A 25139-nucleotide genomic window follows, 5' to 3' on the forward strand; every position below is an offset into this window, starting at 1 on the left:
GAGCTTAATTAAGGCGTGAAAATCTCACATGCCCTCATAACAAGTTTTGTTCTTTTTGTTTCCTTCCAGCTAACCTGTTTTAGGAAATTAAGACCTTTTTGATGACTCAGACTGACACAAGTTGAGAACGTTGAGTGTGTAGACTACAGAATATAGACTGCCTGAGAAAATGCAGACCTGTTGGTTATTTTCTCCTCCTTACCCCACCTTGCTCTCTCTCTCTCTCTGGGTATCTCACCCGCACTCTCTACCATTCCATCTCCTTCTCCTGCATTCTTTTTCATTCTCATTCTCTCTCTCCTGTGTTCTCTCTCTTTGTGCGCGTGCGCTCTTTCTTTCTCTCGCTCTCTCGCTCACTCTCTCTCTCTCTCTAAGACAAATGCCTCTACCTAGCAGAAGTCAGTTGGGTTTGCTAGTGCATGGTTTCCAAATGTTCAGCAGAGATGAACTGGGGTAGGTAATTTTGCAGTAACTTGAACCCTATTGTGGGAATATTGTTACTTCCCTTAGCAATCAGCAAAAACTAAGAAATATTAGTGACTTGCATCACCATGACACAGTATAGCGTTTGGCAGGTAACAGTTCAGTGACTTATTTAGATGAATTGACTTTTTAGAAAAGGTGGTTTCAAATTGAAGAATTTCTGGAAACAAAGTTCAAATCCTGTGGTGTGGCTGGCCTTGGTTTTTACAGTTCAATCTTGCATGCAGGGAAGGATTCATCTTGCATAACCACTGTGCTGCTGCTTGCTAAAACCATGATGTTGAGGTCTTGTTGTTTTTCATGGGTCTCTTGGTACCATTCCCTCATCACTTCTGAGTCATGGGTAGGGATCAGGGTTACCTGCAGGGGGAGAGAAAATAGCTGTTTAAGGGCAAAGCCAGAAATGCAATGAAGAAATAAAACAATAACTAGGTATTAGACTACCAAAAGAAAAGGAGGGGGTAAAGAAAGCAAACTCTTCTATTTTTTTCCAGACATACATAGGAATTTTCAACTTACATCTTCCAGGAATCAAAATAAAGTTCCAGAAAATTAAGTTTTTCTGGGAGAGTTCAAGACTAGAACCAAAAGCAACTTGTGACTAGTCAATTAGTTCATCTCCATCATCAGTTTTTCAGTTCTTTAGTGTTAAGAGAAGAAGGGCTTCAGTTAAAGTGGAATTGCTTGTATTTCCTTTGACATACTTGGTAAATTTTGCATTAAAGACACTGAGGATTAAATCCAGGAGCCTTTGGTTACCATTGCTGCCCAACTGTGTGTAACTAATACTTCATCCTGAGAACAAAGATTTGTATCTTTATGTGTGTGGCTGGGGATGGTGGGTGGGTACTGGCTTGAATAGTAAAAATTCCATGTACTATTCATTAGGAGGCCACTGGGTGTTTCTCATGAGATCTGATATAATCAACTAGCAATTCTATTTGATATTAATATTATGCAAATACAGTTTACTAGGTGACTCCAAAACCACAGGTGAAACTGAGATTAGTGAAGATCACAGCCAAAAAAGGAGTGGTTCATAGCGAGTTATGACATTTGTGATCTAGGAGTGTCTTTCTGGGGACCATTTTCAGCAGTGCCCCTCCTGTGGGATTTCACATGGACAGGTGATTTTCTAAATGGCTCTGCACCCAGATTTGGTCTATTAATGAAACACAAAGGAGTAAAGACAATCCCTTAGTAGCCCTCACATGGAAATATCATTTTGATTCATATACACATATTCTTGGTATATTAGGAGGAAGGGCAAGTAATCTTGGGCCCATTTTGTAGATACGTGAATTATGCCTTAGGATGGTGAAGTGGCTTTCCTCCCAGACGTGGTTGTTGGTGGTACCAAGAATAATATTCTAGACTGTCTTTGTGTGAAATGTACTTTTGTCCTCAGGATATTTCATGTGTGACACACCCATGGGGCATCTTAGGCGGTAAACACGATTCCTTCCCTCTGCCTCTGGACACAGCTCCATGTGCAGTACAGACGCTGTCCGGGGCTCTTACCTGCATGTTGCTGCCCCACTGGGCTTTCCCTTCCAACAAGGCATCCAGGACAGCCCGGCTGGGCTCCTCAGCAGCAGGGTCATTCCCACTCACCACATAGTAGGATGACCTCACTCTCTTGAAAAATTCAACATCAACATTCTTACTATTGCTGTGATTGGGAATATAGCACAGGTCCAAATACACAGGGGGGCCTGGAGGCACAGCTGAGGGCTTGGAGGGCTTGGTGGTTCCTGGTCCTTCGGGAAATAAAGAGAAAAGCAAGGGTCACGGAAATGCAAAGAAACCCACTGGTCTGGTACTTCTTCCCTACTCATTCCCCAAGGAGGTCCTGCAGGACATGCAGAGGGGCACTGGGCATTTCCCTCTCTCGTATAGCGCATTTAACACCTGCAACTTAAGAAAGTGTAACATGGTTGTTTACCATCTCGAAGGGAGAAATGCAGAATGGGATGGTTTCCCTTTATGGACAACCCATTAGAAAGGAAGAGGAGTTTCAAGGCCTCCCCAAAAGATGGAACTAGGCGGTAATACTCTTAAAAGAGCTGCTACTGATGTGCAACTTAATGTGGAAAGTGATCTAAGAAACAGATTTTGAAAGTCAAAAGGAATCCTCTGCATTTGGCAAACTCAACTTAAGCAATGTTAGTAATCCGTTAGGATCTCATGTGATAGCAACTCTGCTCACAGCTGAATATTATACCCCAGTATTTGACTTAGTAAATGATTCCGATCTTAACCTTCTATGATCGCCAAGGCCCCCAGAACTCAACTTTGTTCATAAACTGATGAAATGTCGTGTTGTCTCCTAGCACAGTGCTCTGAAAAGTGAGACATCTCTCCCTAGGCAAGGCTGGCTACCAAATGTTGGCAAGATGAAGGTTTGGAAAGACTAGGCTTTCTCTAGCCAATCAAGACATATGAGACTGGGGAAAGGGGCATCTGGCTATCTAAACTCCTGATCTAAAACAGAAAATCCAAGCAGGGGCCCCTTGGAGGCTCAGTCGGTTGAGTGACCCAACTTCTGATTTTGGCTCCAGTCATGTTTGTGGGATTGAGTCTCACATGGGCTTTTCTGTGCTGACAGTGAGAAGCCTGCCTGGGATTCTCTCCCTCTGCCCCTCCCTTACTCTCTCGCTTGCTTTCCCTCTCTCTCTCTTTCTAAATAAATAAACATTTAGAAGAATGAAAGAGAGCCCAAAACTTTCCTGGCACCTTGTCTGATGAGATGGCTTTCTGACTTGTTCTGGTTAGAAGGTTTAAACTTGTTGAAACAGTAATAGAACCAGCATTCTAAGGCAGTGCTACTTCAGCCTGGCTGTATAAATATTATCAATTAGCAAGCTTAATACTGATGCCCAGGCCCCACACCCCAGAATCTGACTTCACAGGACTGGAGCAGGGTGTGGGCACCACCCTGTTTCAAAAGCATCCCAGATGATGTTAATGTGCAGTTGGGTTGAGACCACTACTATAAAGTCATTTAAAATACCAGCTGGGTCCTATATATATATATTTAATCATCTTTCCTTTCTCCATAGGATCATTAAAGACTGTCACCCCAGAGTCAAAACCACCAATGAATTCCATCAATTGTCCAATTTTACTTGTAGAGGGGAGTGATGAGAATCAGCCAAACTGATAATTGGATAAATTGACTCATTTTAATGAATAACTAGCCATTTTAATGAATGTGAGCTAAAAGCTCTCAGAATGTCCATATTTAGGCCTACCAAAGAATTGACTTAGAGCAGAAGTTTGTGATTTAATTGTTACAGTTCTAATAATTAAAAATGTCTGCAATTTTTCCTTGCATGCTGAAATCACTACCATCGAAACCAAATGAATGTTGCTCATAGAAGCACAAGAGGGAAGCTGACAGCAGTCAACCCACATTTGTTTTAAAAATCAATTAATAATGCAGTTTTGTTGTTTTAGAAATCTATTGGAAAAGTAAATTCAAAAGAACTTTATTTATTACTTAGTCTTGAGACTGTCTCTTTAAATGACCAAACAAAAAATGTTTTATAAAACCAATTGAGTGGGTTAGAATGTATATATTTGGCAAGTCTGGTAGCAAATTTCAGTTGGTTTTTATCTGTTTGAAAGGGTTTCTGTGTTCTCCTAAGTACAGGTCAGTAGCCAACTCTTTCAGACCAAGATGTTAGTTACCTAGTGGTTTTCCATCAGTTCTGAGCATGAACAAACTAAGTTTGTTTTCTGCATGCATGTACAAAGAGGAAAACTGACGAGAAGTCAGGCTTGAAATTGACCCCCCAGGTTGCTTAAAGTAAAACTTGCCAGCTATTAAGTGATACTTCCTAAAATGTACTGAATTTGAGAGTCCCACAATTCAGCTATCAGATTTTTTTCCCTAATAAATGAAGAAATGTTATTTAAATCATTTTTTTCTTTAAACGGTTGGGTCAATTTGCATTCCTTTGTGAACTGAGGTCTAAAATCCCTGAATAACTACATAAAGGAAATAACAATGTATCAATGCAAAACCCTATGATTGGTGTGAAGGAGCAAAATGAAGCGGGGCGATCAGAAACCCAGGTCATCGCTGAGAACTTGATGAATAAATAAGGGAACTGGTACCAAACCAGAAATGATCCTAAGTCAGGGATGTCTCCTCCTGCCAACTGAATTTCAACCTGGAATAGAATCCTGACTCTCTGTTCGGGAGACTATGGCATAAGAGGGGGGTTACGAAGAGATTTTAATGCTTTTCTCTCAATTTGTACTGGGTATGGTCAACTGAAATTAGGATATTCATTGGCCAATAAGAAAACAGAGTGCTGCTTTTAATGTGGATGTAGCTCTAGAATGGTGATTTTTTTCAATTAAAAATTTTCCAATTTTTAATTTTAAATGTTATAACTTTTAAGAATATTAATCTTAAAAAAATTTTTTATAAAAGAATTAAATCTATCTCTTGGGCCCATGCCGTTCACACCAGGCTTGGCTTGGCACTCTGGCCCTCCCTATGCTTTTGGGAGCTCGTGGCCTGTGTCACCTTATTAGCTTGATTCAGAGGCCTGTGTCAGCAGTTTTCCAGAGGAGCTTCAAACACACATCCTTGGTTCTGAAGATTTAGAACAAGGCTGTGGTCGCTGTGTTGCAGAATGGAGCAAACCCAGACAACTGTTACCTGGTGAATCAGAGCCGCTCTGGGCAGTATGCTGCACTACCCTCAAGCCTACAGCCACGTTGGGCTGAGATCCACACCTTTTGGCATTAGAGAATAGGAAAAGGGAAGGGAGAGATGGACCCTCTCCCCTTCCCAGTACCAAGTCACATGGCAATTCAAAGACTCCAGTCAAAGCGGCACAGCTGTGGCCTGTATCAGGATGCTGGCACCTTCCACCTACCTGCAGTTGCAGTCTTTACCGACTTGGATGTGGAGGCATTGGCGGCATTCTTGGTGTCCTTGTCTTTCTCTTCCCCACGTGCGGCTTTGACCTCTGGAGTGGTAGTGGTTTTTGTTGCTTTTTCCACAGATTCCTTCTTCTTAGGAGAAGCCACTCTGGACACTTTATCTGAGGATTCTTTCAAGCCCCCTGGTTTTGGTGAAGCTGCAGAAGGCTTAGACTTCCCATCACCCTTTTTGACAGGTGAAGAGGACTTGGTCTTTGTACCTGGTTTTTTGGTTTTGGTCTTCTCTTTCAGATCTTTCTTCAGAGCTTTGCCCAGGTTTTGCTCAATGGCCAAGGCCTCCGGGTCCATCATGGACACGTCAGGGTGGCGTGGAGAAGGGCTGCGGTCCTGCATGGGAGCCGGAGGTGGGTCCATGTGTTTGTACGTGACGGTTTTGTCTGTGGGGATGGTTTCGGATTCATCTTCAGAGTCAATATTCGCATCAGCTGTGATGGAAGGGCACTCTTCAGTCTCCGGGGGAACATCAGAATCGGTCTGGGATGGAGCCGACTCGCTGACTGAGGTGGGAGGGGTTTCATCACATTGTCGCCCCTGTGGCTTTCCTCCTGGCGGTGGTGGGGCTCCCCCTGATTGGGTGAGGGGCTTCTCAGACTCTTCAGTTGGCTCTTCACTGGCAAACCACTCGAGAGGATTGGGATTAATGAAGGAGGGTGAGAGTTCTGTCTTGGGATGCTTGTATTCACAGGAGGACACAAGGCATAAGTCAACATCCTGGCGAGCCTCTGAGGGAGACTTCTTTTCTACGGTATAGCACTGGTCTGAAGTCTCATAGGAATACACAGATGCTTGTGGGGTTCTAGTGATTTTCTCTGTGTCCTCATAACTGTATGTGGGCGTATCAGGGGCTCGTGCAGTTGCTGTCGATGTCTCGTAGGAGTAACTTTCAGACTCGGGGAAACTGGCGATTTTCTCAGTGGTCTCATAGGAGTAGCTGGAATCCCCAAGCGTGTGGCCACCATCTTCAGAGTCATCATAGCCATTGCTGATATCATCCAGGAGCCTTCTAGAAGACCTCTCAGTGTTTTCATAGCTGTAACCACTCACTTCAGGGGTCCTCATGGTCTTCTCACTTGCCTCATAGCTGTACTCACCCTCGTCAGTGATCTGTGTGGTCTCCTCAGTGATTTCATAGGCATAACCACCATCTTCGGGGGTCTTGCTGGTTTTCTCAATGGTCTCATATGAGTAGCTACTGTCACATGGGGATTTTGTGGTACCCTCTATCTTCTCATAGTAATAGGCACTCACATCGGGGGTCCGGGTGGTTTTCTCATAAGACTCATACTCATAACCCTCTTCACCTGGGGACCTGGTTGTTTTCTCGGGCTTTTGATAGGCATAGCTGAAGTCACCAGGTGTCTTCCCTCCAATGTCCTTCTCCATGCCAGATGTGGTCAAATCTCTGTTCAAGGCTAGCTGGTGTTGCATTGTATCAAATAACATTGAGGCACGGAAGCCATAGGGCTCTGCAGATGCTGCATCCGTTGGTGGAGGAGAGGAAGTGGGGCAAGCTGCTATGTTCTCTTTGACGGCAGAGGTAGAATCTGAAAAACTAGGTGAATATAAAGGAGAGGACTCTCTTGGGGTGAGTGGAGAGATATCAGATTTTGGTGACAGCTTCTCTCCTTCTAGACTTTGCACTTTTTCTGAGGTGAGTGAGGCATATAAGGATATATCTCTGGGAGGAACGACGTCAGATAGAGTGTCTTCTTGAAGAGGAGAAGCTATCTGTGAGGGGGTATGTGCTGAAGAGGTGGATGGGGAGGCCTCAACCTGAGACACTGAGATGAGCTCAGAAAGATCATTGTCTTGGGTGTAGGACGGCTCCTCCATTGGTGGTATCTTATGTGATAAACTAGAGTCCTGCATGTCAGAAGGACTGTAATCCACTTCAGTTGGCCCATTTTCAGTGATGTGAAGCATACTTGCACCCACTGTAGGGTGATCTGGAGACTGTCGACTAAAGTCCATAGCGAGGGAGTGCTCAGGGGATTCTTGGCCAAACTCAATAGACATTGAGGACTGTTCAGATCTGTGATCTTGGACTGGTGTCCTAGATTTGGCTGTTTTAGGGGAGAAATCTGGTGGAGAAATTGACATTGGTCTTGGACATTCTTCTTTAGATGGAGACATTTCTGTTTCCTGGAAAGTGGTAGGCGTTTGCACGACAGACACAGAAAGGGAGTCATCGACTTCTGTAGAATGTGGAGAGCCAACCTCAGCATGCAGAGAGGGAGACACGTCATCCGTTGTTGGCTCTGGAAATGAGCTCGTAGCCACGGAAGCTGTGGATACGGAGGCCACGCCCTCCATATGAGAGTATGTGTCTTCTGCTACACCCTCATCAACAGGAGTAGCTGACTTGTCTGAGACGGTGCCTTCGGAAATGGACATCTTAGTGTCTTCTTTAAAAGACCCAAACTGACTGACATCTATTTGTGTAGGAGAGACATCTCCTAATTTTCTTTCATCCAAAGCCAGTCCAGATTGAGAACTCATGGCTTCAACATCATCAGTTTTCTTCTCTTGACCAAAGTCTTCCTTTATTGGTACAAAGTCTGTGCTTTTCCCTTCTGGTTTGTCTTGTAATAGACCAGCAGAAGTCATGTCAGACACTGGACTCATTTCATCTGGAAAGCCTTGCTTTCCATTCTTTCCTTCAAAGGGGCTTTCAGCACCTCTACCAGAAGTCTTGTCATCAGCACTTAGAAAACTTTCATATGCAGACTCGGATCCAATTAGGGGAGGGCTCCGTAAAGGAGACAAAACTTTTTCAATAGGAGACTCGGAGTCAGGCACAGGTTCATCCATGGGGCTTATGGAAGCCCTTTCATTCTCATCTTTGGCATCACTGAATTCAAAACTCACTGGAACTGCTGGTGGTTTTTCAGTAACTTCCGTGGGGAGGTGAGTAGATTTCTCTTCAGTGGGAGACTGGTAGTAAGGGGTGTGGCCAGCACTGCCAGTTACAGACTGAGATGGAGACACCACTTCCAGGGTCTTATCCTCAGGACTAGCACAATGTTCTTCAACTACTTCTTGGGTCACCTCAGGAGACACTGGGAGTGCTTCTGCCTCTGCTGAGACTTGAATCTCATTGGGCGTCAGAGAAAAGTTCACACTGCGTTCACCCAGGGGGGTCTTTTCTATGGGTGATGGTGGAGATGGACTCAGGGATGGGCTCTTGGGTGGGCTAAGTTTTTCATCTGAAACTGCTGAGATGGTGTCTTTGATCACCAGTGTGGCACTGGCTTTCGTGTCTTTCTCTTCAGAGCAGTAAGCGTCACGTAGAGCAGATTTGCTAAATTTGTCTTCCTCCATGGATGATGGTGGTGAGATGGTGGAGGCTGAGGCATTGTAGTCCTTCCCATCTGTGGCATCTGTTTTTGATCCTTCAGATAATCCATTGAGTGATGTAACAGCAGGTTTGTAGTATTCCTGAGAATACAGTGAAGACTCATATTTGGTGATGTTTACAAATTCTTGAGACGGGGACTCTGTCTCTTCATTGTTGATCTCATCACTCATCACGTCACGAGGAGTAGACATCTCGTCCATTGGGGTGGGCTCACTGGATATCTCAATGGTAGACTGAGTGTAGCCAGAGGTGGCAGTGAATTCCTCAGGCTGGTCTTCTCGATTCTCTTCATCAGATGCAGTGGCCTCACTTTCTGAGCCTCCAGGTAAAGTCTCATCGTGAATTGAAGATGCAGGTTCTTGGGCAGGAGACTGGGCTCCTGGTTGCTTGATTGATGTGGTAAGAAATCCATACTGATCCTCGACACCGCTAGCCTCTGCGGCCTTGTCAACCACGGCCATGACGTAATCTTCTGCTTCAGCTTTTTCGGGCTCGTAGTCTTCCTCTCTGGCATCCTCAGCTCTGTCCTCCTCATCACCCTCTTCCTCAGATTGTTCAGCTTCTCCCTTCTCTACCACCTCATCCATGTCTTCTTCTGCTCGGTCATCTCCACTGGCCAGAGACTCCCTCTTCTCCTTGATATGCACATCTGCCTCAGCCTTTGCGCTCTCTTCCTCCTCCACAAGGCTGTGCTTGGAGGTGCTCACACACACATTTTCCTCAACATCCTCTTCTGGCTCCTCAGCCTCCTCAGTCTCTGCCTTCTCTTCATAGTCTCCAGTCTCTGAGGATTCTTCGAAACCTGCTCCTTCGTCTTCAAATTTTTCAATGTCATCCACCCCCGGTTTCTCGACCGGCTCCAGCTCCTCAGGGGTTTGTTCACATTCACCCTCCCCTTCAGTGGTGGTGATGCCCTCATCGGGAGATTCGGCAGGGCCTTTGATGACTTCTGTCTCTTTCTGGAGGACATAGGCTTCGGCTGACTCAGTTTCCTTCACTTTCTCTTCGTCTTCGATCAGTTCCAGCTGAGGCTTGATGTCTTTTGCCACATCGACCTCCTCAGCCTTTAACTCTTCAAAGTCCTTGGTCAGATCCTCCGGGGATGACATAAGGGACCTCTCGGCCTCAAGTTCTTTGGCAGGGCCGGCACTTGCCAATCCAGCTGCTGCCGCCACAGCCGCCACAGCGGCCACAGAGCCAATGGCTGCAGCTGCGGCCTCTGGTGTCTTGCCTTCCTTCTTAACAACTTTAATCTTCCCCTTCTCCTTTGGCTTCCCAGCAACAACAGAATCTTTTTTGACAGCCTCTTCCTTCTTGGGCACTTTTGGTTTTAATGCAGCTGGTTTCTTTGCTTCAGATAGAGGAGTAGATGGTTTCTTTGAGTCTTTAGGAAGTTTCTTAATTTCTTTTTTGGGTTCCTTTTCTTCCTTTTTAATTTCCTTTTTTTCTTCCTTCTTCACCACCTCCTTCTTGGCTTCCTTCAGTGGGGTTTCCTTCTTAACCTCCTTCTTGGGTTCTTTTTTCTCTTCTTTCTTGATTTCTTTTTTCACTTCCTTTTTCACCTCTTCCTTTTTTGGTTTTTCTTCCTTCTTAATGGGTGTTTTGTCCTCCTTTTTAGCCACTTCTTTCTTTGGCTTTTCCTTCTCCTCTTTCTTTTCTTCAGGTTTTGCCTTGGTTTCCTTTTTCACCGTCTTCTCCTTGGAGACTTTGGGTTTGACATCTGCGGCTTGCTTTTCGGCCACCTCGGCTTTGACCGGAGGCAGCTCTTCTTTGCTCGGCACCTCCTTTTCGGTCACTACAGGTTTGGTCTCTGTTTTTACTGGCTTGTCTTTTTTCACCGTCACCTTTTCTTTGCTTTCAACTTTGGGCGGCTTTTCCACATGATTAGCCTTTGTGACATCAGGGGTTTCTTCTTTAGACTCCTTTCGCACAGATTTGCTAGGAAGTGGTTTTGCAGCCGGCTTCAGGCTTTCTCGGCTGTCAGCTCTCTGTTTCAGTTTTACTTGTTTCACAGATGGAGCGGCCACCTGGCCAGTTAGGTCCTTCTGCGTGGCCAGTGGCTGTTTCAGAAAGTCTAAATGTTTGAGCTTTTCCAGTCCTTCTAGGATATTGTATTGGGTGCTATTGCCGGGAAACAGGACTCGAATGATTTTCTCTGCAGGGTTTGCCGGATGCCACACGATCAAAGAGGAGACTGAAGTTAGGTAGGAAATTGGAATATCTATTTCTTGACCATTAGGCAAGATTAGTTCAGCCTTGTCTTTGTTGGTGCCAGTCCATTGCTGCATAAAATACTGCATTTCCTTGCTGCTCTTAACTGGGTTGAGCACATACATCTCAAGTTTACCAACTCCCATTTTTTGGAAAAGAATGACAGGATCAATGGTATTGCCTACACTTCTGAAGAGAGGTTCGGGCTTCATGGACAATTTATTTAGGTACTGGAGAGTGAAGCAAGCTTCTTCTATGCTTCTCTTCATCTTGATGTTTGGCTCTGGGTTTTTCAGATTTTCAGGTACATTGAGAAATACAACTCCTAAGTCGGGGGAGATGAGGTTTTTCATCCAGTCACTATTCGTGGTGGAGCCCTGGGACTGTTCTTCCTCGAGCTCTGCAATTTTCCGCTGTAGCATGCTGTTTATTCCAGGCAAATTGTCGTCCCCAATGTGGGTGAGTAGGATGGAGTCCACTCGGTCCAAGTGTCGGATGAGTTTCCAAAAGCAGGATTTCCTTTCTGATCCTCCGTTGATGAGCATATTGAATCCGTTCACGGCAAACAATGCAGAATCACCCCTCCCTCCTGGAAAAATGTAACAACAAGGCTTGGAGAGCTTTAGAAATCCACCCGATGTGGGAGGTTCTAGGATATCAAAGGGAGATGGGACTTCCACTGATTCTGAGAGATACTCAGTAAACTCGGAAAGTCCTTCCATTTCTGGCAATATAGACGCTGAGTTGAGTTTAATATTGATGAAGTCTTGGAGATTGTGTCTGTCAAGATTGGAGTTCTTCCAGTCCCCTTCTTCAGGACAGAACAGGGTTAAGCTGGCTTTGTTGGCAGGATGGGTGGTACTCAGTAATTCCCCAATCTGGGATTTAAAAAAATAATAAAAAAGGAAGAAAGAAAAGTTTTAAGTGACTGTCTTCACTGATCCATCATCTGCATCCATTACTAAGTATTACAGGACCATTGGGTGTGCATAGGGCTGATTTCAGAGATGCTAGTTGGATAAATATGGAAATATTTCCATTCTGGAAGGTGAATAGCCTCTGTCCTGACTCCTCCTACTATTCCCTTCTGCCTCAGCCACCCATCCTCACCACCAGCACCTCCTCTGGGACCCCTCTAGCATCTGTTCTTGCCCAAGAGGGGAACTCCAGACCTCTGCTCCCGTTCCAGGACCAGTGACCATCAGAATAATCTGTGCCATTGCCATAGCAGTTGTGATGAAATACTTTGGATCTCACCCCCAGGTACCTGCCATGCAAAAATGTCCTTCAAACAATCACAAGGGGAGCCTATGTGAGTCATTTCACCACTTATATAAAGTGTTTTCTTTTATTCCACTGGGCTTAGCAAAAAGGCCTGACTGACAAGCTAAAGGAATTTAGATCTAGTGCACTTGTTGTTGACTACTTTTAGAATTTGGTAGATACAAAAGAAAAAAAGTTTGACATGATTTTCTTCCCCTTGGAGACAGATAGTTCTAGACTGCACATCACTACAACAATTTACTGGTTCTGGCATCCTTAAAACATGAGTGGTCCATACAGTAGCCTCTCTGCAAATACAAATACTTTGATTGAAGTCATGATGATTAAAGCCAATTGGATAGTTATATGAGCAAGTGGCCCACTTTGTCCCCCATTTGCTCATGTTTAAATTCAAGGTGAGACATTCTACTCCCTCGTAACTCCTGCTCTTCTCAGGGCAAACTGGATGTGAGTGGTGAAGGTCAAATTTGGCTCAAAACTTTTTCAATGCATCATTTACTACCATAAGATGGGAATGTAGAAGAGTGAACTGGGGAAAAAAACAGAAAATGTCAGTTTAATAAAAATGCTATTCTCCTTCTCACTCCATATGATGGCCATATGTTTCATGATCTTGGCTTAGTAACTAGTGAGGAAGAATCATGTCATAAACTCCAGTCTTCTGTCAGTTACAGCAAAGCTCATAAGTCAGCCCAGAGTTTCAAGTGAAAAGAGCTCTGTGTGTTTGAGGGTAAACTATGAAAGGGTAAAGCAGAGACTTCACCTGGCTCGGGTGTCCCTAAACCAACAGGTCTGGATTCTTGCCTTCCAGTGTTAGAGTGGTGTTCTCTGTCTCACACACCTCCTAGTGTGGCTACTGGTGTGCGTATGTGTACAGGGATAATTTATAGAATCCAAATTTTCCTACGTTAGATTATAGTAAAGTAGACATTTTTGTTTAGTGAGTGTATCTGTCCTACATTTTATGTGAAGGTCACAAAATAGCAAAATAAGAAGCCTTTGGGAGAGAAGTTCAGATGGCAGAGGAGTAGGGGGACCAGAATTTCCCTTGTCCCTCAAACACAGCTATACTGAGGCCAGAACATGCGGTACATCCAGGAATAGAGGCTGCGGAGTGTCAGAAAGATCTCCACACTTGGTAAGAGAACAGCTTGGTGGGACAGAGGCGCATGGCTGTGAAGTGGGAGAGAGAAAACAGGCAGCTAGGCATGCAGTGGGAGACCCCTTATGTGGAGGGACAAAAGGAAGAGAAAGAGAGGCCTGGAGAGAAGAAAAATCTCTTCGGACCACAGACCAGGAACGAGAAATAAGGAGCGTGCTAGTTTCGACTTTACAAACAGCTTTAGGAGATCAAGATCGGAGTTTTCAGGGGTACGTGACTCTCTCCTAACCAGAGCTGCTGCCGAGTGCATGCACCTGGGGCGGGGGCACGAGGAGGAAGAGGAGCAGGCCCCAGACCCTGAGAGAGAACAGACCCCTCCCTTGAGTACAGTGGGAAGAGGGTGGACTGCCTTCCAAGGACAAAAGACCCTGCAGGCGCTAGCCAGAGGCCCTTTGTCAGCTGGGCAGAGTGGCGCTACCCCAGAACCAGGTCCGTGTGGTGTGGTTTCCTTTACGACACTGGGTTTGAATCCCAGCCGAGCACCTCGGAGGCACAGGAGACTGGGAGACTGTGGAGCAGGGGCCAGCTGGCCACCCCTGCCACTCTGGGAGGGCTGCAGGAACAGCATGGTTTGAGACACCCAGTCTGGGGAGGAGACTAGGGTGTCACCATTTTCCTCCCTATCACCAGCACACGGGGGCTTCAGGGAACAGGACAGGGGCCCCCAGTGGAGGCGGAACCTGCCTACACCAAAACCCGCCCCCCTCTGTGCCCGGTAACTGCTTATCTACTGAAGTGGAATTGACACTGAGCCAGCCAGATGGCCCCTCCTCGAGACCAGTACAGCCACCAGTTCAAGGCACCAACAGACACCTGTCCGGCAGTTTTATATGTTAGGCTGATGGGGTTTTCTTGTTCACTTTTCTTTTCTTTCCTTCTCTTTTCCTTGCTTTTCCTTTTTACTCTCCTTTTCCCACCCCTTTCATTTATCTCTTTGTATGCGATAGGCTTCCCCATCGTCTTTTTCTTTTTTTTTTTTACCTTTATCCAGGGTTATTTCAATGAACAAATCAAAACACACCCAACGGAAGGTCCAAACAATCAACCACTATGAGTAGGGACATAAAACAACCAGAGTCACAACAACAGAGAGCACACAACACACTCCAAAAACACTTCCTAAAGTGCCAGGCCCTGGACAGTGTATGACCCCTTTTTAATATGGTAGTTCCCACAGGGTGCAAGACACGTAACAAGCTGTTAAGACACGTAAAGGACAGAAAACTAGCCAAAGTGATGAAACAGAAGAATTCTCCTCAAAAGAAATTCCAGGAAGAAATGATAGCCAGAGAACTGCTCAAAACAGATGTAAACAATATATTTGAACATGAATTTAAAATAACAGTCCTAAGACTAATCGCCGAGCTTGAAAAAAGCATATAAGGCAGCAGAGAATCTATTGCTGCAGAGATCAAAGACCTAAGAAATAATCACGATGAATTAAGAAATGCTATAAATGAGTTGCAAAATAAAACAGATGCAGTGACAGCAAGGGTGGAAGGAGCAGGAGAGAACAAGTGAAATAGAAGATAAAATTATGGAAAACGATGAGGCAGAAAAAAAGATGGAAAGGAAATTACTAGACCATGGGGGAAGAATCAGAAACCTAAGCGATGCATTGAAACGAAATAATAACCGTATCATAGGAGTTCCAGAAGAAGAAGAAGAGAGAAAGGGGCAGAAGGTTTACTTGAACAAGTTATAGCTGAGAACTTCCCTAATCTGGGAAAGGAAACAGACATTCAAGCCCAGGAGGCATAGAGAGCTCCATTGAAAAGCAAGAAAAACAGGTTAACCCCAAGAGAAATCATAGTGATACTGGCAAAATACAAAGATAAAGAGGGAATTCTGAAAGCAGATTGGGACAAATGGGCCTTAACCTGAGAGTAAACACATAAGGGTAGTAGCAGACCTGTCCATTGAAACTTGGCAGGCCAGAAGGTAGTGGCAGGAAATATTCAATGTGCTGAATAGGAAAAATATACAGCCAGGAATCCTTTATCCAGCAAGGCTGTCATTCAGAATAGGAAAGATAAAGGCTTTCTCAGACAAAAATTAAAGGACTTCATGACCACTAAACCAACCCTGCAGGAGATCCTAAAGGGGGACTCTGTGAGTGGAAAACAAGACTACAAAAGACCAGAGACCTCACCACAAGCACAAAACCTACAGATAACACAGTGACACTAAATCCACATCTTTTAGTAATCACTCTGAAAGTATATGGACTAAATGCCTCAATCAAAAAAACATGCAGTGTCAGAATGGATTAAAAAAAAAAAAATCCATCCGTATGCTGCCTACAAAGAACTCATTTTAGACCTGATGATAACTGCAGATTGAAAGGGAAGGGATAGAGAACCATCTATCATGCTACTGGATGTCAAAAGGAAGTCAGAGTAGCGATACTTAAAATCTACAAACTAGATTTTAAAACAAAGACTGTAACAAGAGATGAACAAGGGCATTATTTCATAAATAAGGGCTCTATCCATTAAGAAGAGCTAACAATTATAAATGTTTATGCTCCCAATGGGGAAGCACCCAAATATATAAATCAGTTAATCACAAACATAAATAAATGTACAGATAACAATATGTGATTGTAGGGGACTTTAATGCTCCACTTACAGCAATGGACAGGTCAGCTAGAAAATCAGTAAGGAAACAACAGCTCTGAATGACACATTGGACCAGATGGACTTAACAGATATATTCAGAACTTTTCATCCAAAAGCAGCAGAATACACAGTCTTCTCAAGTGCACTTGGAACATTCTCCAAAATAGATCACATACTGGGTCACAAAACAGTCTCCAACAAATATAAAAGGACGGAGATCATAACATGCATATTTTCAGATCACAATGGGAATGGGAGAAAATATTTGGCAATGAAATATCAGATAAAGGACTAGTATCCAAATCTATAAAGAACTTATCAGGGCACCTGGATGGCACAGTCAGTTGAGAGTCTGACTTCAGCTCAGGTCGTGATGTCATAGTCTGTGGGTTCAAGCCCTGCGTCGGGCTTTGTGCCGACAGCTCAGAGCCTGGGTCTGTTCTAGATTGTGTGTCTCCCTCTCTGCCTCTCCCCCACTCACACTCTGTCTCTATCTCCCAAAAATAAACATTAAAATTTAAAAAAAAAAAAAAAAGCTTATTAAATAACACCCACAAAACAAATAATCCAGTGAAGAGATGGGCAAAAGACATGAATAGAGACTTTTCTAAAGAAGACATCCAGCTAGCTAACAGACACATGAAAAGATGCTCAACATCATTCATCGTCAGGGAAATACAAATTAAAATCACAATGAGATACCACCACACACCTGTCAGAAGGACTTAAAAATTAACAACTCAGGAAACAACAGATGTTGGTGAGGATGCAGAGAAAGGGGAACCCTTTTGCACTATTGATGGGAATGCAAACTGGTGCAGCCACCCTGGAAAACAGCACGTAGGTCCCTCAAAAATTTAAAAATAGAGCTACCCTGTGACCCAGCAACTGCACTACTAGGTATTTATCCAAAGGATACAAAAGTGTTGATTCGTAGTGGTACTTGTACTCCAATGTTTATAGTAGTGCTCTCAACAATAGCCAAATTATGGAAACAGCCCAAATGTCCATCAACTGATGAATGGATAAAGATGTGGTATATATGTATACAATGAAATATTACTCAGTAATCAAAAAGAATGAAATCTTGCCATTTTCAACAACATGGATGGGACTAGAGTATATTATGCTAAGTGAAATAAGTCAATCAGAGAAATATAACATGTTTTCACTCATATGTGGAATTTGAGAAACTTAAATTTCTCTCTCTCTCTCCCAAAAATAAATAAATAAATATACATTTAAACAAAAGAGACTTAAATACAGAGAATCAACTGAGGGTTGATGGGAGTTGGGGCTGGGAGGTAGGCAAAATGGGTGATGGGCACTGAGGAGGGCACTTGGGATGAGCACTGGGTGTTGTGTGTAAGTGGTGAATCATGGGAATCCACTCCTGAAGCCAAGACTAAACTGTATGTTAGCTAACCTGACAATAAATTATTTTTAAATTTTTTTAAAAATGAAAGAAAAGAAGCCTTTGACTTTGGTATTTATCTCTGGCTTAATAATTTCAAGAATCAAGTATTTTGGAAGGTAAGAAAACTGAAAAAAAGCACATCTAGGGGAGCTTTTGCTCAGATGTGCTGACCAAAGCAAATATGAGCACCAAATAGAGTTTGTTGTCCAATACTTCGCATAGACCCTCATCATCATTACTATAGCCAAAATAGGGTTCTCTGAATCCTCATTTTCATGTAAAGTACATACAAACTCTTCATGCTTTATAATACATTTTGCAGGAAAAATCTAGGAAAACTCAAACTGCTGAGTCTCTAACAGTGACTTAATTTTAAAATTAAGTTTAGTTCATTTCAATTTTTGAAATTCCACTCTTAGGGGTATGGCAGCTAGGTATGAGCCAGCTGTGTATAGAGGGTTTTTAATCACAAAGTTCAAGGAGAAGGTAAAAAGACTTGAAGAATACCTCCCTCCTTACCATCTTTTCACTTCTGGCTGGGAAGTTCCTATGAAATGAAGGAAATGTGACCCCAAAAGAAAGCAAGTTTGTATAGGATTTTGAGGAAGTCAAGGGTACTGAAAAACAGCAGGAGCCTGGTGAATAGAAACATAGAGCATACAAGGGAAAGCAGAAAAGAAAGTCAGGACTGGACAGCTTTCTTTTCAGAAAGGGAAAATCTAGTCCCTCTATAAAAGCAGCTGCGAACCAGGCATGAGGAGGTGGGGACGCAGAGCCCAGGGCTACAGAGAGGCCATCACAAAGGAGACAGATGGGAGTAGGAGGAATAGCTGCCACTGTCTTGGAGCTACACAGCAGAAACGGCCCCTGCTCCCCTCCCCGCCCCATTCCCGAGCCAGCTTCTAGACCTGTGTACCAACAGGCATGCTGGTGTGACAGCCTCGGGGCAAAGACTGAGTGTCCACTCGGTCAATGCTTATGCAACCCACAGAGGAGAACAATAAGGAGCCAACAGTGTTAGCAGTGGCATGGCAACTTGTGAATGAATCTTGGACTCGGAAACAGTCTTCCTCTAAGAGAGTTTAGAAATTATCATCATAGTAAATGGTGGTTAGTGTAGTCCATTATAGTAAAAGTTCCTGAACAGAAGGAAACACAGCCTCATAACTCTGTATCATTATTTTTGCTTCCCTGATACACCATCAGCTCCATAGATGTTTGTTAAACTGCACTGCACTTGCTCAGTTCAATATGTACTGTCTTCCGGGAGTAGCTGCTTTGGAAGTGACGGGAGCCTGCTCATACTTCTCAAGCACACTGCCCTTCCCTTGTTCCCACAGATAGAGATGAGAGACATGACTGGAAGAAATACTGGGGCAAATATAGTATTTTTTGTTACCTAATTTTTCTAATTAAATGAAGGCATACTGGAAGAGGAAGGAAGATATAGGAAATAAATGACTTTACTGCAGATAATGAAGTAAGACTTGAATTTCTAAACCATGTTGCCTATTCTAACTACATTTCCTTTTGTGATTAAGTTACTTGCTTGGCTAATGAGGAAATACGGTGGACAATGTATCTCTGGGTTTTAGCAAGACGTTTAATAAGATCTCTGAACAGTGTGATAGCCGAATTAAATGGATTTGAAGTCAGTCATGTAAATCCTGCTGCTTAGTGTCAACCTGGACAGAGGTCTATGATGGGCTGCCTTAGGGCTCTTTTATGTCCTGGTGAGCACTGACATGGATAAAAATGGTAAAAACATGCTTATCAAATCTGTAGGTGGCATGCAAATGGGAGGCATAGCAAAATGCGGGAAGGCAGAATTAAAACATTTACGAAAGCTCTTGACGTGGAGATGATGATGGCTAAGTCAACTCTAACAGGATGGCATTCGAAAGGGATAAATGTAAGGTCCAATAAACGAGCTGGATGAAGTACAGGATTGGGAGACGCGGCTTAACCACAACATTCATGGAAAAGACTCAGGGATTGTAGCTGACAGTCAAGTGGATTGATCATAAAGCTAAAGAAGCTTAAACTTCAAGGCTCCTTACTGGCATGGCCCCTTCCCAAAGCCCTGTACTTAACTGTGTATTGATAATTTTGTTCTCTTTTTCTTAAGGGGAGCCCCCAATTTACGTAAATGACAGCACTCCTCAAAGCCTGCATTCCCTCCCCATTGACATTTAATTAGGATGTTGATGGTCAAAAGTTACTTTCAGACTTAATAGACAATTGCGTTGAAAACTACAGAAGTCACTGACATGCAATCCTAACCCGGTTAGTGACCCTTGGAGTACAGTGTCCACTATGAGTCATGACATTTTACAGAAACTAGACTAAAACCAAACAAACAAGCCAAATGAAATGGCTGGCTCCTTCTCCTTGGCCACGACCTCTAAATGCTAGACTGGAGCCCCTTCCTCTTCTAATACACTTCTCTCTCTAGATCACTTCATCTGTGTTTTAATATGCTGATGGCTTCCACATCATCTCCAGCTCAGCTCTGAGTTCCTTGAGCCCTTGACTCATGTATCTAATTGTCTCATAACACCAAGGCACTAAAACATGACCAAGGCAACTCCTGAATTTCTCCCATACCCATCTCCTCCTCCCAACAGGTTTGGTGGAGAGTGACTAGAGAATGTAAGAAACTTTTACTCTCTTCTTTTATGAAGAACAGTGTGCAGAACTGAAAACAATTAATCTGAAGGAAAAAAAAAACCGGCAGTATTGGTGAAGGGTGTCAGAGACATCACCAAGTGGAAAAGGGAGCACATTCCTTCCTTGAAGATACAATGAGACAAATAAGGAAAAACTCACTGAAGAGGGACTGAAAACTGTCCCAGGAGACATGATTTCACCAGCCTCAGATTTCAGGGAGGAATGGGTTAGCCAAATGACTGTTCTAGCTGCAAATTCTGGTTTTGTAGTTGACCTCCAATGACCAAGACTCCTGCAACCTGAAGCTCAAAATGTACTGATAATTCTATTTTTTGGCCCATTTATTTTTAGCTATTCTTATTCTTAAAAAATGCATCATTTTGTTTTTCCTAAATGGTGTTTCTGCTTTCTCTGGAGTGACTAGTATCTATGAAGGACTGGATAAATGTAACAAAACTGAACACGAGTGACCTTCACGGTCCCTTTGTTACTGACTCATTCTGAACTCAAATCCTTTTTCTAAGGCCACAGTAAGCAATCATGGCTCTAAAAGGCTGATGACCACTGGTCTAGTCCAGTGATTTCCAATCATGCAGGCTGAACTCTAGTAGCCTCGGAGGTGGACAGATAACAAGCTCTGGAGAAAGATGGGGTGAAAGCCTTTGTTTTCAAGTGGTAAAGATGGTACTAGCGGTAAAGAGGGTACACCCTGAGTGTACCCTCGGGCCCCTTCCTGCTGTGGGGAGCCAGGGCTGTCTGCCTCAGAACCCAGCTGACATCGTACCTTCTGAAAGCAGGGGCTTTAAGTGTTGGGTGAAATGTTCCTTTCACAGTTTTCTATTCTCCCAGTGGGGGGAGAGGGAAACACTGTTATGTCACCTGGCCAGAGCTCTCACAAAGCCTCCAGGCAAGCCAAACAAAGCTGGGAGGTTTATTTACTGCTCTTGCCAGCAATGACAGGTACACAGGGACCTCTCTGTGAACCCCAGGGTTAAGGAAGCTTAAATGCAGAAAGACAGATGGCCCTTTGCAACACACGGGAGAAAGAGAGGCCACCATCTCAGGAAGTTCTCAGAAAGATGCTTTCAAATGGACATGGAGACTGCTCCCGTGCACACATCCCTCAACCCCTCCATGAAGAAACCTGTCATCCACTATGGGCAGGCCCTAATCCACTAAGCTGGTGGCCCTGAACTGTCTAACTACGATAAACAAATAAACAAAATGAAAGAGGCACAGTTATTTTGGAAAGAGAATTTGCCAGCCAGAATAAATTTTCCAGCAGAAACACCCAAATTAAACTCTTCCATCTGATTTTACCGAATGCCACTAATGTCCTATAGTATTTAACACCTCCCCTGTATCATCACTGAATAAGATATATATTTATTAGAAATATTAATGTCCAGGTTTAGTCTAGCTACCTTAACCATCTTCTTCTTGGAGCATGGATATGCTCCATTTTCCTACATGCCTCTTTTTCTTGAGCCCTGTCTTTGTTGAGCCCACATTCAAACATTGGGACCAGGCATGAAACATAAGGGCAATCAGAAATAATTAGACCAGGAAAAGTAAATGCAAATACTGAAAAGAGATCAGGGCAGTTAAATCCTACGAAACGTCCAAGAGATCTTTGGAGTACTCTTTCAGGAAAGAAGAAACCTGGGTTTTCTCTTGGGCTCTGTCATCTCAATTTTCTCCATCATTTTTGCCATCTGTAAAACGCTAACAGTACCAATACCCCTCCACCGGTATCTCCGGCATGTTAAGAATGGTTCCAATTCATCATAGATGGGGTGCTCTAAATTCTTTTGGTGATGAGTCGTAGAACTGTCCTATGTCGGATCATGCAGTTTTGCTTATTTGAAAGGAGGTGTGATATTCCCTCCCCTTCTCCTAGTTCCCCCTGGCCTAGGGCTACGACTGTAAGCAAACAACTGTAAATTTGGATATTTCCAGACAGGAGCCTACCTCTTGATCGGTGAAAATCTCTATGAAGTTCTGGAAGGAGAAAGAGCCAGACTGGAGAATGAGCTCTCCGGTATTTTCAAAGCACTGCCCTGTCAGCACGAGCAGCTTGTGTCGAGCAGCATCAGTGATCATTAAGCGCACCTGAAACAAAGCACAGGGAGCAGGATGTGAGCCATATCCAACGCTTTCAGGACAGGGCTGGCCCTGGGAGGGCTTGAAATGTATTGCCAACGAAACGCATTCATTTCCCCTAAGGAAAAGGACAGAGACAACGACTATGGTCATCAGCTCACCAGTGAACGCCATTTTCCATGTCTGCAATGACCAAGCCAACAGTGGTAGTTGACTCTCTCCCCCTAGTTTCCTTGCCTTTCTCAAAGCAGTCTACAACTGGCAATCGTTTGTTCCACACCTGTGTCTCCTTGCAGTGCACAGTCTGTGACACTCACAGGTTGAGTCACCAAGTAGAGTCCAGATCCCCCGACGGCTGCCTCAGGAAGCACAGGTTTCCAATGAGGGTCCCAAGTCAGCCCCTCCCATACAGGACCCCTTTCCTTCCAAGCCATACACCAAAAGTTCATCTCCAAATGGCATCTCCAATGGGATCAGCAAGGTGCCTAACACTGAACATAAACAAAAGGCTGCCCCCAAATGGGAATCTTTTTTTTCCTCAAATAGGAATCTTTTAAATAGAATTGTAAATGGTTTGACGAAAGAACTCTCTGTTCTTTAAGTGGCAGGAAGCCAGTCTGTCCTTCAGCAGACACGCTGCTCCAAGTACCAAGGTATTTGTTCTGAGCGCAGTTCAGTTCAGCACAAACTGACTGCCAGGCAGCATGCTAGACACCAAGGGTGAGATGTAAAAGTAAACAGAATGTGACCCATGGCACCCAAGAACCCTAAGTTCTAACCAAGGAAACACACGTGGACCACAGTAACTGTTCCAGCCCCCTCTGCTCCACAAGCAAGCTTGGATTCCTTAAAGAAATTCCTTATTTTTCCTTTCCCATTTCAAGTTGTCTTCACTTCCTGATTCTGTTAGTCACAGAGAGACTACTAGCCTAGATCCTGCTGATCTGGAGCCAGTGGAAATGGGATAAAAACAGGCTACACAGGGGCACCTGGGTAGCTCAGTTGGTTGAGCATCCAACTCTTGATCTCGACTCAGGTGATGATCTCACAGCTCATGAGTTCGAGCCCCACATCAGGCTCCATGCTGACCATGCAGAGCCTGCTTGGAATTCTCTCTCTCTCTTTCTCTGCCCCTACCCTGCTCATGATCTCTCTCTCATTCTCTTTCTCTCTCTCTCTCTCTCTCTCTCTCTCTCAAATAAATAGTCTTTTAAAAAAGAGAAAAAAACAGGCTACATAATGATAAGAAAAAAGTAGAAGCAACCCAATGTCCATCAACTGATGAATATCCATTCATCACAATGTGGTACATCCATGCAGTGAAATAGTATTCAGCCATAAAAAAAGGAATGGAGTACTGATATATGCTACAGTGTGATGACTCTTGAAGACATTATGCTGAATGAAATAAGCCATACAGAATATCGTATGATTCCATTACCTAAAATACTCAGAATAGACAAATCCACAGAGGCAAGAAGTAGATTAACGGTTGCCAGCACCTGGGAGGAACAGGGATTGTCACCGAATGGGTTTGGGACTGGTGACAGGTGATGGACATATTTTGGAATAGACAGTGATGACAGGCACACAAACTTTGTGAATATACTAAAAACCAGTGAAGTGTACACTTTAAAAGATGGATTTTGTGGATTTTTTCTCAATTTTTAAAAATAGGCTCGAGGCATGGGCAGAAGAGATGCTGTGGATAAGGAGTCCCCACATGGACTATGGCAACTTTAGTGTCCAAGAAGCAACTCAATCTCAAAAGTGCTAAACTGTAATAAAAGAAGTGGGAAATGGAGAGGTATCAATTCCTCTGGCCTGGAGGGGGCCAGGGAGTCCCCGCTTCAGCCAGGTTCTTATCTTACAGTAGTCTCTGAAATACCCAGTTATTCTTTTTGGCAACAAGTGATAGTAATAATAATATTAATACGAAGAACAACCAGCATTTATATTTCAGCGGTTACACGCCATGCTCTATTTTAAGCATTTGACCCTTCTGATCACAACACAAGTATTGTGATCTCCATTTCACAAAGATGGAAACTGAGACAAAAAGACAATAAATAATCTGCCCCAAGACCACCAGCTAAAAAGTGGCAGAACCCAGGGAGTCTGGCACCAAAAGCCATGCTCCTGACTGGCACGTATCCTCCTTTCAATGGTGATTAGAGGGAGAGCAGAATGGCTTAAAGGGGGCTTGCCTCTAAGATACCATTTTTCTCTAAATTTGTGTCCTGAATGTCCTGGCTTGAGGACTTGTCGTCTACTTCCCCCTGCTACATACATCCCAGCCAGACGCTATCCCAGCGGCACACCCTCCATAAATACCCAAGATTTCATACCCCCCCTGCCTGTACAAAGTATTCTAGTTCTAGCTAGCATCTTCCACCTTGTCCTCTTAGGGAAGGGCGGTCTGGTGTGGTGCTGAGGTACAGAGCCAGCCGCTGACCGGGGGTAAGGAATTTCTCTCTCCCTTGTCTTCCTGCCCCACCCGCCCCTGCCCTTTCCAATATGGCGCTATCTGTCCACCGGGTGAGGCCCTGCCCCAGACCCCTCAGAGCCAGATGCGTACCTCAGTGCTGACTGCTTCATCTGAAGGGTTGATCAGGACCACTGTTTCTAAAACGTCACTTCGGTGATGAAGGATCTTTTGTCCTAGAAACACAAAAAGACAGACAAAAGAGGAGACCTTTAGCTTTTCCAGATTAAAACTGCCCCGCTGGCTGCAGAGACAGCAGAGGCTCTCCTGGGCACGCAGCCCCGGGATTCTCCACGCTATCTTGGGAAACACAGTCGGTGTTCCTACACACGAGCACGGACCCCGCAGGTTCCTCCCCGAGTTGGGTCCGGGTGTCTGGGGCT

General features: G+C 44.1%; 1 protein-coding gene across 1 annotated transcript; it reads right to left on the minus strand.

The window, feature by feature from the left end:
- Window positions 1-331: 331 nt before the first annotated feature.
- On the minus strand, window positions 332-24906 carry MAP1B (microtubule associated protein 1B). The gene is made up of 5 exons (XM_039242095.1): window positions 24850-24906; window positions 22140-22280; window positions 5379-11892; window positions 2005-2243; window positions 332-843 (listed from the first exon to the last, which is right to left on the minus strand). The coding sequence occupies exons 2-5, from the start codon at window positions 22269-22271 to the stop codon at window positions 688-690; spliced, it is 7041 nt and encodes a 2346-aa protein (XP_039098026.1). The 5' UTR covers window positions 22272-22280; window positions 24850-24906; the 3' UTR covers window positions 332-687.
- Window positions 24907-25139: the final 233 nt, after the last annotated feature.

Source organism: Hyaena hyaena, unplaced genomic scaffold, assembly GCF_003009895.1.
Source record: "Hyaena hyaena isolate Hyena2069 unplaced genomic scaffold, ASM300989v1 scaffold_205, whole genome shotgun sequence".
In the NCBI taxonomy this organism is placed as follows: Eukaryota; Metazoa; Chordata; class Mammalia; order Carnivora; family Hyaenidae; genus Hyaena; species Hyaena hyaena.